Source organism: Engraulis encrasicolus, chromosome 24, assembly GCF_034702125.1.
Source record: "Engraulis encrasicolus isolate BLACKSEA-1 chromosome 24, IST_EnEncr_1.0, whole genome shotgun sequence".
In the NCBI taxonomy this organism is placed as follows: Eukaryota; Metazoa; Chordata; class Actinopteri; order Clupeiformes; family Engraulidae; genus Engraulis; species Engraulis encrasicolus.
This window is the reverse complement of record NC_085880.1, coordinates 17,013,528-17,028,527: the sequence shown is the minus strand read 5'-3', so window position 1 is coordinate 17,028,527 and position 15,000 is coordinate 17,013,528. Positions and strand designations below refer to the sequence as shown.

Sequence of the window (15,000 nt, the reverse complement as noted above, 5' to 3'; positions counted from 1 at the left end):
TGTATGTGTATGTGTATGTGTATGTGTATGTGTATGTGTATGTGTATGTGTATGTGTATGTGTATGCGTGTTGTGTATGTGTGTTGTGTATGTGTGTTGTGTGTGGTTTGGGGTTTGACCACCAAGCCAAAACTGGGGGAGACAACTCCATATCAGGGTGCTACCAGGGCCGGATTAACGCACAGGCTAGATATGGCTGCAGCCTAGGGGCCCCCACCTGCCAGGGGGCCTCTGATTGACCAAAAGTTAAAAATGGCAGAATTGTGACAAGATGCAATATTGAAAAAAAAAAAATTATGTTGAGTACAGTTAGTAGACATGTTATCCTGAATTCCTAACTAATTATGACACTGTCTGTGTACTTTTTTTCACGAAATGTGCCTTCTGGGGGGCTCCACCGCAACCTGTAGCCTAGGGGCCCAGGGCATCTTAATCTGGCCCTGGGTGCTACAGCTAGATTGCTGGTTAGTTTCCCCCAAATAATGAAGTGTCTGATGCTGGTGATCCAGACTATTAGAAAACAACTCCCCCACATCGACAATTTTGCTGTTTTCTGTAATACACAACGTTTTGGTCCTAGACCTTCATCAAGTGCAGTACGTTTTTACACTCACCTCAAAACAAGTAATGTAAAAATTTACCTGATGAAGGTCTAGGAACGAAATGTTGTGTATTAAAGAAAATAGCTAAATGATCAGTGTTCCCAAGTTTTTTTCTAATTGTCCATGGGCCATCTTCTATTCACCTGCCAGCTGAGGTGTGTGAAAAAGAAAAAGAAAAAACAATGTTTAATGAAGTTGGGCATCCGCCATCATACTGTCACAGGGATTATTGTCTTGCAAGATGTTGTTTCTTGTTTGCTTTGTTTTTGTGGGGATATTCGTTGATCAGCATGACAAAGTTTCAGATAGTCGTTTAAAGTTCTCTTTATCTCAAAGTGCTATGGTGTTTCAAATGAAAACACACGTAGACACATATTTCTCACTTTTTTATTTTTAATTTTTATTATTTTGATATTCTTTGTTTTTCTATTTAAAAAAACAGATATTTTGTGTTGTTGTGAAAGCCCATATTGTATTAACTTGCCCCATCTGTGTACAGTCTGATCTGCATTCTCTGTAGACTTGATGTCAGCTTTTTCTTCCTTTTGTTCTTCTTCTTCCTTTGCTCTTCCTCTCCCTACTCAGCTAATAAGATTCCATATCGTCCCTGAGGCTCCCTGTGTCCCACTGTGTCACCAGGACCCCAGGGGAGGGAGAGAGGGAGAGAGAGAGAGAGAGAGAGAGAGAGAGAGAGAGAGAGAGAGAGAGAGAGAGAGAGAGAGAGAGAGAGAGAGAGAGAGAGAGAGAGAGAGAGAGAGAGAGAGAGAGAGAGACAGGGACAGGGACAGGGAGAAATGGAGTGTATAAAAAAAGAGAGATGGTCCCTAATGCTGCATGTAGATATCCTCCAAGGACTTGGAGAGAGGACAGTGGCGAGAGGAGAGAGGGGCTTGGCTTCAGCCTGGGTAATATTTCTCTGTGTGGCATGGCACTGGTTTAGGGACAGCAGACAGAGCCAAGCAGACCGGCTGCATGTACTCTTACCACGCCGTCTGCTCTTTTTTCTGTTGGGTCTTACCACTTTGTGCTCTCTTTTTTTCAGTTGTTGCTTCTCTTCGCTGATAGCTCCTGGTGGCCATGAGTTTCCCCTGATGAGAGCCTTGAAGTCTCAATAACGCCATGCAGTCGCACCAATTAGCTGCCCCCTTTTTGAAGGCCCCCCGTGGGGTGGTGTTCAGACTCTGACCCTATAGCTGGACGGAGTTGTGAAGTGAATACAAAAGATACCAATAGCTTTCCCCATGACTCGAAAACACTGAACAGAAAAAAATAAGTCTTTGACAAGCTGCAGCACACGCATTGCATTCCTCAGTGACACCTTAACTGCGTAGCACTGGAACTGTGGTTACATACATTTTAATTATGTATTGGTGTCTGGGATAAACTAAAAGGCAATTTTAAAACCATCAGCAGCACACCTCTGATTTCAACAGTGAATAGAGTGAGTTTTTTGTTTTGTTTTGCGGCTCAGTAAATGAAAACGCTTCACCTCAGCTGCTGTATCTGACGGTAAACGTTAACGTGGGGTTCACATCAGGCTGACCCTGTTCTTTCATCGAGAGTGTGAAGCCCTGCTGGCTCTGGTCATTTTAGAAACAGGAACACTATCATTATGTAACTTCCTGTCAGTCACTGCGCCAACACGCAACACACTGGGTCTTTCTCAAATGCAAGGCCAGTGTCCTTCCAAGTGTATCAGCCTAATTAGGCACGCCCAGTGATTGGATACCCTTTATTAGTCATACCCAGTGATTGGATATTCTGTAGAGTTCACCAAAAAGTATCCAATCACTGGGCGTGACTAATTAGGCTGATACACTTGGAAGGACACTGGCCTTGCATTTGAGAAAGACCCACTGTAACTTCATGCGGCTCAGTAGAGGTGGGTCAGGTGAACAAAACATAAATCAAGAGAAGAGAAAGGAAAGAAAAATTAAAAGAGAAAAATAACTTCTTGAGATGTTTATGTGTGCCTTGCACAAAATATGCCTTCCTTTCCATAGGCAGAGTATTATCAAAAGAGACTCCAGCTGGTTTTATTGATGCTGTTTGTGTGAAACTTCTGAAGGAGCCTTCTGGTGAGATTCATGCTCAGGTAACAGCATGCCAGAACGCAGACAATCTAACTCAAAAGTTTGGATATTAACTTTATCTGCTTTCTATAGATGAGTCCTATTTCTTGAAATACTACTTTGAGGACTATGTCTGTTTGTTTTTCTACAACATTGCCTACAAAAGTTGCATTGAAATTACTTTTGTTTTTAAAAATTAAAGAACTGACTGACATAATTACAGTCATAACTTACAAATGGACATGGTAGTCTTTCGAGGCAAGTTATCTGACTATTAATAGTCCGAATCAGCTTTATTGTCAACAACATGTATAGGCTATGATTTAAATCTCAGGGCTTCAATTCTAGGCCAGTATAACACAAGAATCTTATAATAAACCTAACAATATCGCCATATAATATATACGTTTACAGTATATCATACACAGAGAAATATGTTCAGCAACATAAGCCTGTTGTTGAGAGATGTCCACATGAGGAAAAGTAAGCCTGCGCACTGTCATTACCCTCCTCCTTGATTGCATTTCATGTGATAATGTTTATTTATATTCATTCATTGCAAAACTTGCGTGGGCAGTTGTTGTGGCAGGTTGTTACACTGTTGAGTCAGTTTATCCAACCTGCGCAACTGTGTCTACCCACCTCTATTTACACACACACACACACACACACACACACACACACACACACACACACACACACACACACACACACACACACACACACACACACACACACACACACACACACACACACACACACACACACACACACACACACACACACACACATTCCATGTTCCAAATACAAAAACATATTTTTGCTCACCTTTACTGTAGGCCACAGGAAAGGCAAATACTGTGTGTGTATTGCTCATTACAGTTTTTTCTGATTGCTAAAGCTCAATTTTCACAACTTTGGCTGCTTTTGCAAAACTCTACACACAACTACAAGAACTTCACACCTATCTAGCAAAGCACTGTAGATACGTTGCCAAATCAAACTAAGGTTGAAAAACGCTATACACTTTTGGAAAATTAGCATTTTTGTGTCAAATCATTCACACAAACTATCTTATAATAAACACACACACACTGCAACTACACACATGCAGTATAAATTATACACACATTTAGCTTGTGTTGTTCTTTGCACAATGTGAATCAATTGTAGATCACACTTTTGTCATGAATACTTGTGATATAAAAACACAGGGGATGAGACTTCAATCATGGATGTTTATTTACATTACCCAAAGCAAACTAAAAATATGTTTTTGACATGTAATTCAAACACACAAGAAAACACAATGTAAGTCTAACAAAGGCAATTACTGAACATCCATCTGCCTTGCTGGATCCGACAATAAAATTTCATTGACATCACATGCTATGTCTTCAAGTGCAAGACAGCGGAGAAAGTATCACCTTGTATCCAGTCCTGACATGCCATCTGGTCAATATCGTTAGGACTCCTACAGTAGCCCTATATTCAAAACTAATTGTTGATTACCTGCACATATCAACATAGTTGTTTTATATGGTCTGAACCTTGTAGACCTGCTTCATGTGAATCTTTCGACTAGCCGTGATATTGCAGAGATACTCACATTATTCATATTTGCAAAGGTTCTGCCACGTTCTATTAGGCCTACTGACTTTCCTGCAGCCTTATTGTTAACCATCACCATATTCAGAATGTGGGTCTCCTGCTCAGGTGTGAACACACAGTTGTTCTCTGCCGCCTGCTCTCAGAATTCTAGTAATTCTGTAAAGTAGCAATCCCATCACTTGTACATTACTGTATTTCACACATTACAGTATATACTATATTGTCTTTCATATACACTGTCTCTGTACATATTTGCTATACTGCGCTGTTGAGTATGAAATGACTCTACATACCGGTTCTCAGCGTGAAATGTTCTGCTCATGCTCTCTACAGTGTAGTGGCTCAGATTGCGTTGAACCCTTTCACCTGCTTTCCTGTAGCTAAATGCTATGGTTGATGACATGGTCAACGAATGTGTCATGATTATGTGCCTTTGTCTCCTTTCTCCCTTTCCTCACCCTCCTCTGATCCTCAATCTTCTGGTGTTTCTTCTCCTTCCATTATTTTCTACACAGAAAGCTTACCTGTGACTTATTTATACAGCATGCCGGTTGACAGGTGAAGAGATTATCTAAAGGTGTTTCCCCCTGTCACATATTGTCTAAGAATTGGTATTGTAGTGTACAACATATCCACGAATGTGTATATTTTTTCTAGGAGTGTGTTCATAATTTGCAAATTGTGTGCAAAGCAGTGGTTTGTGTTTACAGTTATGCAAAGTGTGTTTTATAACATTACAAACTGAGTGCTGATCAGTTTTTGTGCTATTAGTTTGGCTGATTTGGTTATAGGTTTGTGCATCTGTGTGAGGAGTTCAGCAAAAGCAGCCAAAGGTTACAAAAAATGTGCTTTAGCGAACAGAAAAAAACTGTAAATGGAAAATTGCTACAAACAATGTATGGTAAGGTTATAAAAGCATATTCAAGGTTATAGATATAGATAAAAATATAGATATAAATATAGACTTTTCTTGCTTTAAATTTTACCGGTATATGTAAAATGGGATGATAAAATTAAATGTGTTCCATGACTTTGATCGGCTATTTGGTTAAAATATTGATTCCATTTGAATGGAAATCTGTACTGTACAACCTTAAGTCACTTCATGTGATGTGAGTATAATTGTCATGTCATGCAAATTTTAAAAAGATAGATAATTTGAAGGATCGATAAGTTCTTATCAACATTTGAGGCAGCCTAGGCTACATGGCGTGATGTCACTCATAAACACGCACACACACACACACACACACACACACACACACACACACACACACACACACACACACACACACACACACACACACACACACACACACACACACACACACACACACACACACGCAAATACTGACAAATACACGTGTTGACACACGCACACACTGACATGCGCGCTGCGCACACACACCCACACACACACACAGAGTGAGCTTGCGATAACCAGCAGCATTTTGCAGTTTTAAGTAACCAATTCTAATCATAATTATTCTTGTCTCTGAAGACAAACAAACAGTTATATTACCATATGCCGAAGTAAAGCAACATAGTAGTGTCTTCCAATACTGTTCAATACAATATACAGTATAGGTTTGAAACAACACGATAATCTCCTCCATTACAATTCAATTCAAAAGTATATATCAAATTCAAAAAATATACAGTATATGTCAAACTGTTTTAGAGTTGTGAAAAAGGGCAAATTGTGTTACCAGTGTAGAATGTGGCAAATGTGGTTCCTTTTTCGAGGAGTAGAACAATGACAGGGTTTAGGAATAGGACAATAGCACTTTTTATTCAGCATGAAATCTGGGGAAGTTTAGGTACCAGGTACAGTGCCCCCTATAAAAATCATAAACATGGATTGAGAGGAAGTCATGTTAATATATAAAACATAAACAGTATCACAGCCTCATTTTGAAGGGCTAATTCACATGACTGTTTAGGTGTCATCAAACAGAAAAGACCATTTCAAGTGTTTCAGAAATCCCAAGTTGATCCTAAGTTGCTCTAGTACCACTAGTAGTCCCCAGACGATGAGGTGAAAAGTAGCCCTGAAGTTAAAGCATGCTGGTTCAGTGAATTGGGCTGCTTAGGATGACCGTCTGCGGGTAAAAAAGTGTATTTGTCGGATTTATGGCCATAAAAATCAATACGGTTTAGTTCAAATCAGGCAGAACTTTGTGCTTCCAGGCGGGTTTTGAGCATTTTTGAGCTGGAAATCATCGGTCTCATCTGGCAACCATGTGCTGGTTAACCCTTCGTGAGGATAACTGTGAAGGCTGAGGCTATAATGTCTGTGTTTGAGACTCCAAGGGGAATGATGTGTGTGTGTGTGTGTGTGTGTGTGTGTGTGTGTGTGTGTGTGTGTGTGTGTGTGTGTGTGTGTGTGTGTGTGTGTGTGTGTGTGTGTGTGTGTGTGTGTGTGTGTGTGTGTGTGTGTGTGTGTGTGTGCGCACCCAAGGGTGTAGTGGTCAGGAGGATACAAAAGCACAATGCTCACTCCTCATTAGCTTTCCACATGTTCATGAAATTCGCTTGCTAATTAAGCTGGCAAGTAGCATAGGCAGAATGGTAATGCAAGTGCCTCTTTCAGTCTCTTCTTAGTGTGAAGGCAGTGAGAAAGAAAGCACATGTTTCTTTGTGTTAATGTAATGTAATGTAATGTAAGGTAAGGTAAGGTTTGAAATCCTTAATGTCACATTTTCAGAAAGAAGGAAAAATGCATAAGAAAACAAAAGCGCATATCATTTTACACATGTCATACAGTATTACAAGTTACAAGGTCAGAGCCTGCTCTGTGTTGCTGAGTTTTTCTCTTTTCTTTTTTTCTATCTTTTTTTCTCTTTTTCCTCATTATTTTTTGTCATCTACGCTGGTGATTTTGGCTGTCAAGTGCTTTTGTGAGTCTCTGATATCCATGTGTTTGGAGGAGGCAGCCAGGGGTGCCGACAGGGAGGGGGGGACAAAGGGGACAGTTGTACCGGGCCCAGGGAGAGATGGGGCCCAGAATTGGTTCCTCATTACATTGCATCTATTGGACAGGGGAGCCCTTTCAGATGACTTTGTCCCGGGCCCGGACAAAGCTGTCATTGGCCCTGGAGGCAGCACAGGGGAGCCAGAAGCTCCTTTCCATTTCTCTCTCTCTCTTTCTCTCTCTCTCTCTCTCTCTCTCTCTCTCTCTCTCTCTCTCTCTCTCTCTCTCTCTCTGTCTCTACATACTCCTCCCTCCATCCCTTCTTCTCTCACCACCTCACCCCAACCAACCCCCCTCCCCCCCCACACACACACACACACACACACACACACACACACACCTTCCGAGTCTCCACTTCCAAGAGAGCCAGCCAGTAAGTGTGGTGCTGAAGTGCAATCAGTCACTGAAACAGATGTGTTAGCATGTAGTGCATAACGCGGGGCGCTAATCTGGTAGGCTGCTATGTCATTACCCCCTGCCACCGCAGCGGCAGTGACAAACCACTCGCGCCCTCCTTGGGGACACTGCAAACCGGCTCGCGCACACAAAACGCGACGCAATTCAGGTCAGGGTTTGGTGCCTCCGGTGCGAGGGGAAATTAACTATCCTGACTGTGCTGTGATATCCTATCTCTCTCTCTCACTCACTCACTGGCTCACTCACACACTCGGTTTATTGCTGATTAGCTTATTGTTGTATAGTAAGTTTGACCACCAAGGTGGCATCTTTTCTGTATTTAGTGTACTCTCTCTCTCTCTCTCTCTCTCTCTCTCTCTCTCTCTCTCTCTCTCTCTCTCTCTCTCTCTCTCTCTCTCTCTCCCTCTCTCTCTCTCTCTCTCTCTCTCTCTCTCATATTTTAACATGCGTGAGGGTCTTTTATATACTAATCAAGAGAAATGCTTCTTACCCATGATGTGCAAGCTTTTTATTCATTAACGGTGTTCATTGCTTAATGTTCTGCATGGAGTAATGACAATAACAAGCAGAACAAACATTTTACAGGCTGTGTTTTCTTCAACAAAGCTAAAACTCTCTTATATGCACACACACACACACACACACACACACACACACACACACACACACACACGCACACGCACATGCACACACATTGTCTCTCTCCCATACAGATACAAACACAGCCACACACACACACACACACACACACACACACACACACACACACACACAGCCACAGCCACACACACACACAGCCACACACACACACACACACACACACACACACACACACACACACACACACACACACACACACACACACACACACACACACACACACACACACACACACACACACACACAGCCACACACACACACACACACACACACACACACACACACACACACACACACACACACACACACTTTCTCTCTCTCTCTTTATTTTCGTTGGGCTTTGCGTTTGATCAGATAGGCCAGTGAAGATTGAAGATTTGATTGACAGGCAAGTGGTGTGAGAGAGGAATGGGGAGGGGAAGGGTTGGGACGGAGGGACATCAGCAGGGGGGAACGGGGGTCCTCGTGGCATGCCCAGCAGGGAAGCCCACAGGGTGGAACAAAGGGGTCTGTTGTCCTGGGCCCAGGGAGAGAGGGGGCCTAGAATTGGGTTCTCATTACATTGTGTGTATTGTCTTGGGGGTCTCTGCCCGCATATGATACGGCATGTGGATAATAGTAAAATGCTACCACCCCCCCCCCCCCCACACACACACACACACACACACACACACACACACATACCCCTCTCTCACACACACTCTTTCACTTTCTCTTTCTCTCTCACTCCTTCTCTATCTCCCGCTCTGTGTTCCTCTTCTTCATCTCTCGTTCTCAGCAGTCGTCCTTATCCTCTCTACCCTTCACTCTACCCTTGTCCTCTCTCTCTCTCTCTCTATCTATCTCTCTCTCGCTCTCTGTCTCACACACACACACACACACACACACACACACACACACACACACACACACACACACACACACACACACACACACACACACACACACACACACAATACCGTGTCGTGTGCTCACAGCCTGTACTGGCGCTCAGCCTGCGAAGATAGTCATTTGCAGCGCCGGTGAAGTCCTGCGACAGTCTGTAAATATTTCATTTCTTGAATCCAGCTCTGGAGGAGAGGAACGCAATACCCTGCCGAGCAGCTGTTCAAAGGACATTAGTAATTTATGGCTCCCAAACCCCTCCCACTCTTCCTGTGTCTGATATTATACCTTTGAAAAGTGTGAGCGTGACGCGCGTCTCTTAGACATGCTTGTGCTGCTCCTCCACAGAGTCGCACAGATGCAGATACAGACACACACACACAAGCACGGTGTTGCACACACACACCTTTTCTCCTTACGTCTCTCTTTCTCTCTTTCTTTCTCTCTTTCGCGGTCTGTGTCTCTCTGTCTCTCTTTCTCTACCCCTCTGTCTCTATCGCTGTCTCTCACAGACACAAACACACACGATCACTTCTCTCTGTCTCTCTCCCTCTGTCTCCCTCTTTGTTGCTCTCTCTCTCTCTCTCTCTCTCTCTCTCTCTCTCTCTCTCTCTCTCTCTCTCTCTCTCTCTCTCTCACACACACACACAGACACACACAGACACACACACACACACACACACACACACACACACACACACACACACACACACACACACACACACACACGCACTGCTATCCTGCTGCTGCATATTATTTATCATGCCGGCCCACCTTCCCACACTCAGCTCAAGATAAACCCCAAGAATACGAATTGAAACGCAGCGATTGATAGGACCTTCCAGTGGGTCTCTGCCTCCTACATCTGGAATTTATTTTCTCTCAAATGCTTCCAATCAGTAGCTGGTTTGAGAGAGAGAGAGAGAGAGAGAGAGAGAGAGAGAGAGAGAGAGAGAGAGAGAGAGAGAGAGAGAGAGAGAAGAGAGAGAAGAGAGAGAGAAAGAGTGGATGGCACTAGAGAGAGAGAGAGAGAGAGAGAGAGAGAGAGAGCGAGAGAGAGAGAGAGAGAGAGAGAGAGAGAGAGAGAGAGAGAGAGAGAGAGAGAGAGAGGACGGCAACAGAGAGAGGTGGAAGTGGGGATTGGGAAGATGGAAGGAAATTGCAGGGGGTTGGAAGAGAATTAAGATGTGAGGGTGGCAAGTGCATTGTGCCGTTGTATTTACATTATACCTTAATAGTCCTTCTGTTGCCATCTATCAATGGGGCTGCCACTCAATCAAGAACGTAGATCTACAGGTGCCAGGATTGTCTGCATTCAGAGTCATGTAGACTCTTTCTCTGAGCATAACCTTGAGCCAAACCTTTCATTTCTTTTGGTTTTGTTTTATTTATTTACAATGTTTGTTTGTTTGTTATTATTTTTATTTATTCATTCATTCATTCATTCATTCATTCATTCATTCATTCATTCATTTATTTATTAATCTATTTATTTATGTATTTATTTATTAATGTATTCATTCATTCATTCATTCATTCATTCATTCAAAGGAAAGATGTGTTTCATATCATCCGCTGACACTCTGCACTGCATGACTAGAATGGAGATTCTAGCCCTGACCCCATCTCAAGAGAACAGTGGCCAATATAAGGTCAGTGCTACTAGCTCCTTCCCTGCTTGCTTGGGGAAAGCAACAACACTGTACAAGATGAAATGGCCTTAGGGGGCTAGAATACCAGGCAATGTGGGGAATCGATCGCACTCATTCATTTCAGGGTTCAGACTTCAAGAGCCTTCACGAAAATGTATAACCATGCAATGAATGCAAAAAAAAGAAAAAAGGAGAAGATATTGAGTGTGATCTACTCCCTATATTGTCTGACTACTTCAGAGATGCACCAACAATAAGGAAGAGCTCGGTGTGTGGAAGATGTGTTTTTGTGGCTGGTATACCAGGCATCCTTCAAGGCTGAATTGCAGTGGAACACTTGTTCTTGAAGGATTTTGAGTCTGTACAGTTTAGGTCCTTTCTGCTGCTGCTGGTTTATAATTAGTAGTAGTAGTAGTTTTTTCAGTTTTTTTGTTCAGCACAGAATAAAATACATTTCACCCAAGGAAAACCAACAATGCGCTTTCTTTCTTTACCAAAACATGAACTGGGTAATAGGATTTCAAGTGTGTGGACACTTCTTGCCTATACAGAGTGCCTCATCTCTTCTCTCCTCGTTCCTCCTCTCCCCTCTCTCTTCTCCCCTCCCCTCCCCTCTCCTCTCCTACCCTCTCCTCACCCCCCCCCCCATCCCTCCTCTCCTCTCCTCTCCTCTCCTCTCCACTCCACCCCACCCCTCCCCTTTCCTCTCCTCCGGCTTCCCATGACTAATGCAGGTGGAGAAATGTAAATGTGTCAGAGCCACACGGTGCCGTTTTAGGTTTGTGCATTTAGCATCCTGTTCACTTCCTGTTTCCTCTGGTATGTCCAGTGTAGCGTGCGGTACGGCGCGGTACAGAGCACGCCTGAGTGGTGGCGGGCGACGTGCATGTCTGACTCAGTGAGCCCATAGCAACTCTTCTCTTCACTTCCTCCTCACTTGTCCTTATTATCCCCTCTATTCCTGTTGCTTTCTGCCGCTCTGATTCATTTTCTGTCTGTTTATTTTATCTTTTCCTTCTCACGCTATGTACATCTCTCCTTTCTCTCCATTTCTGTCTTCTTTTCTGTTCCTGTCCTCGTCTTTCTCCTCGCTCTCTTTTGTCTGTCTTCCTCTTTTTTCATTCTTTTCTCCTTGTCTTTTTCTATCTTTGTCTTTCTCCCTCTTTCTTCTTTCTCTCTTGCTATCTTCTTATCAACCACTCTCTTTCTCTCTCTCTCTCTAATCACTCTCTCTCTCTCTGCCCCCCTTTCTTCTCTCTCTCTCTCTCTCTCTCGCTCCCCTCTTATCTACCACTCTCTTCCTCTTCTCCTCTCTTTTCTCATATGTCTCTCTCTCTCTCTCTCCTCAGCGATGCGGAGGACTGGTCGTGTGTGTGCCCGCCGCTCTTCTCGGGGAGGCTGTGCCAGTTCACGGCCTGTACCAGGAGCCCGTGTGGCCACGGGGCCACCTGCATCCCACAGTCCCACAGCGAGGCCGTCTGTGTCTGCCCCTTCGGACGCCGCGGGCTGCTGTGCGAAGACGGTAAGTACTGTATGAATGAATGAATGAATGGATTTATTTGTCTCTTAGATGTAACATTGTATTGCAACAGAAACCATACATTGAAAGGAATAAATAGACAGGGATGTACACAAAAAAGTCCCAAGACTTGTTTCCATGGTGGTCCCTTATGACATGTTTACTTGTCACCTAATGCAGAGGAATCTTGCGTTCTACTATAGGGGCCTACTCACTGACAGCACTCACGACTAGTTTTAGGACAAATGTAGGCTAATATCCAACAAAGATTGGCGTACATTATTGACAATTCAAAAAACAAAAACAGAATAATTATGCCTTGATTGAAAGATTGACGGGGCATGATCGAGCCCAATACAACCGAGCCCCGACACAATTAACATCCCAATAATTTTATGCTCATACATTACAGTACACAGTACACAGGTAAGTTATTAAATTTTTTGGTGAAACTATGACTATTATTAACAGCTAATAACAAGCAAATGGAAAAACAAAACTATTCTGTGTGTGAAGCAGCGTGTGTCGCAACTGTCGCTGTCCTCAGTGCTGAAATGGAAAATGAGATGTTAACCTTATATTTTATTATATTTATCACAGGATACCATGGGGAAATGATAACACAGGGTGATATTGGAGCTGTCACAAGTTCTTTGTTTATTCTAAGAGGTTTTATCTTGTCTACCCCAACTCAACTCCTTTTATTCTGTTTCATTGTGAAGCACTTCCACTGTAGTCATCAGTTGCCGTCTTGAGAATGGAGAACTGTAATGTAGTGGAATCTTCCATAGCAATGGTGGGGTTTTATAATGTACTCCTTCATTGCGATGGTAGGTTGTTTTTTTTTTTTACACACGTGAAGTCAGTGGTGTAGTCTACTTTTTTGTGGTGGGTATACTGTATATTTGAGCATTTTTGAAGTGGGTATACTGTATATATTTATGCCATTCAAAACAATGGATCAATCAATTTTAAGTGGGTATACTGAAATCCCTGAAATTTAGAAGTGGGTATACTCCGTATACCCGCGTTCTACGTAGACTACACCACTGCGTGAAGTTGCCCTAGCGCTCATTTGATTCCTCCTCAGGAGTCCTACCTGATGAAATTACATGTAACGCTCTCATTCAGAACCCCACTGGTCGCCTTTGTAGCAGGGGCTCGCTCGCCATAGTACCTCCAGAAAGCACCTCCACTCAGCGGCAGCTACGCTCAGGGGTACTGACAGGGGGGTACAAAGGGGATAGTTGTCCCGGGCCCAGGGAGAGATGGGGCAGAATTGGTTCCCCATTGCACTGCATCTATTGGGCAGGGGGGCCCTTTCAGATGACTTTGTCCTGGGCCCGGCCAAACCTGTCAGCGGCCCTGGCTACGCTAGCTAGCGCAGCTAGTGGTTATTAGTGGGGGAGAAGTCCAAATGAGACGACCACAGAAGGGGGGAGAGAGAGAGAGAGAGAGAGAGAGAGAGAGAGAGAGAGAGAGAGAGAGAGAGAGAGAGAGAGAGAGAGAGAGAGCGAGAGAGAGAGGACAAGGGTAGAGTGAAGGGTAGAAAGGATAAGGACGACTGCTGAGAACGAGAGATGAAGAAGAGGAACACAGAGGGAGAGAGAGCAAGTTGGAGGATTGGAAGGGGTGAGAGAGAGACAGAAACACAGAGAGAGAGAGAGAGAGAGAGAGAGAGAGAGAGAGAGAGAGAGAGAGAGAGAGAGAGATAGAGGATGAAGAACACAGAGGGAGAGGGAGAGTTGGGAGATGAGCAGGGGGGGAGATATGGAGAGTTTATGATCAGGCCAGACCACGTGTCCTTATTTCTTCGCTGGCATCTAATTAGGAAGTGAAGGGCTGTTTTGGTGTAGCACACACACGTCCAAGCCAGACACCCCTCCACACACACACACACACACACACACACACACACACACACACACACACACACACACACACACACACACACACACACACACACACACACACACACACACACACACACACACACACACACACACACACACCTACATATAACACACACACTACATACAGGCACCCCTACATACCACACACACTACACGCAGACACCCTACCACACCATACACACACACACACACACACACACGCACACACACACACACACATACACGCACACATACACATACACACACACGCGGACACACACAGAGTCACACGGACACACACACAGTCACACGGACACACATACACACACACACACACACACACACACACACACACACACACACACACACACACACACACACACACACACACACACACACACACACACACACTTCCCCCTCCAGCCGCGTTGGTCGGTCGGCCGGCGTTGCATGCGGCGTCTCCAAATAGAGTTCTCTAATCTCCTAGAGTCACACTGAGCGCGCCTGACATTTGAATTTAAAGCCTGATAACATCAGATAACATCAGAGTCAATATTGATCACCTAGCAGGCCCTCCCTGCCTTTTCCTCTCCTCTCTCCTCTCTTCCCTTCTCTCTCTCTCTCTCTCTCTCTCTCTCTCTCTTTCTCCTTCTCTCTCTTTCTCTTGCCTGGCTTCCTTGCTGGCAGTTGGAATGTCTGGTTGCTTCCGTTGAGAT

At 44.0% G+C, this 15,000-nt stretch overlaps 1 protein-coding gene across 1 annotated transcript in view; it reads left to right on the top strand.

The window, feature by feature from the left end:
• Nucleotides 1-15,000, top strand: part of eys (eyes shut homolog) — a 364,937-nt gene that overhangs the window by 311,714 nt on the left and 38,223 nt on the right. Inside the window, exon 43 of the mRNA XM_063191194.1 lies at nucleotides 12,223-12,395. Coding sequence (XP_063047264.1) covers nucleotides 12,223-12,395 — 173 coding nt within the window. The remainder of the gene's footprint in view (nucleotides 1-12,222; nucleotides 12,396-15,000) is intronic.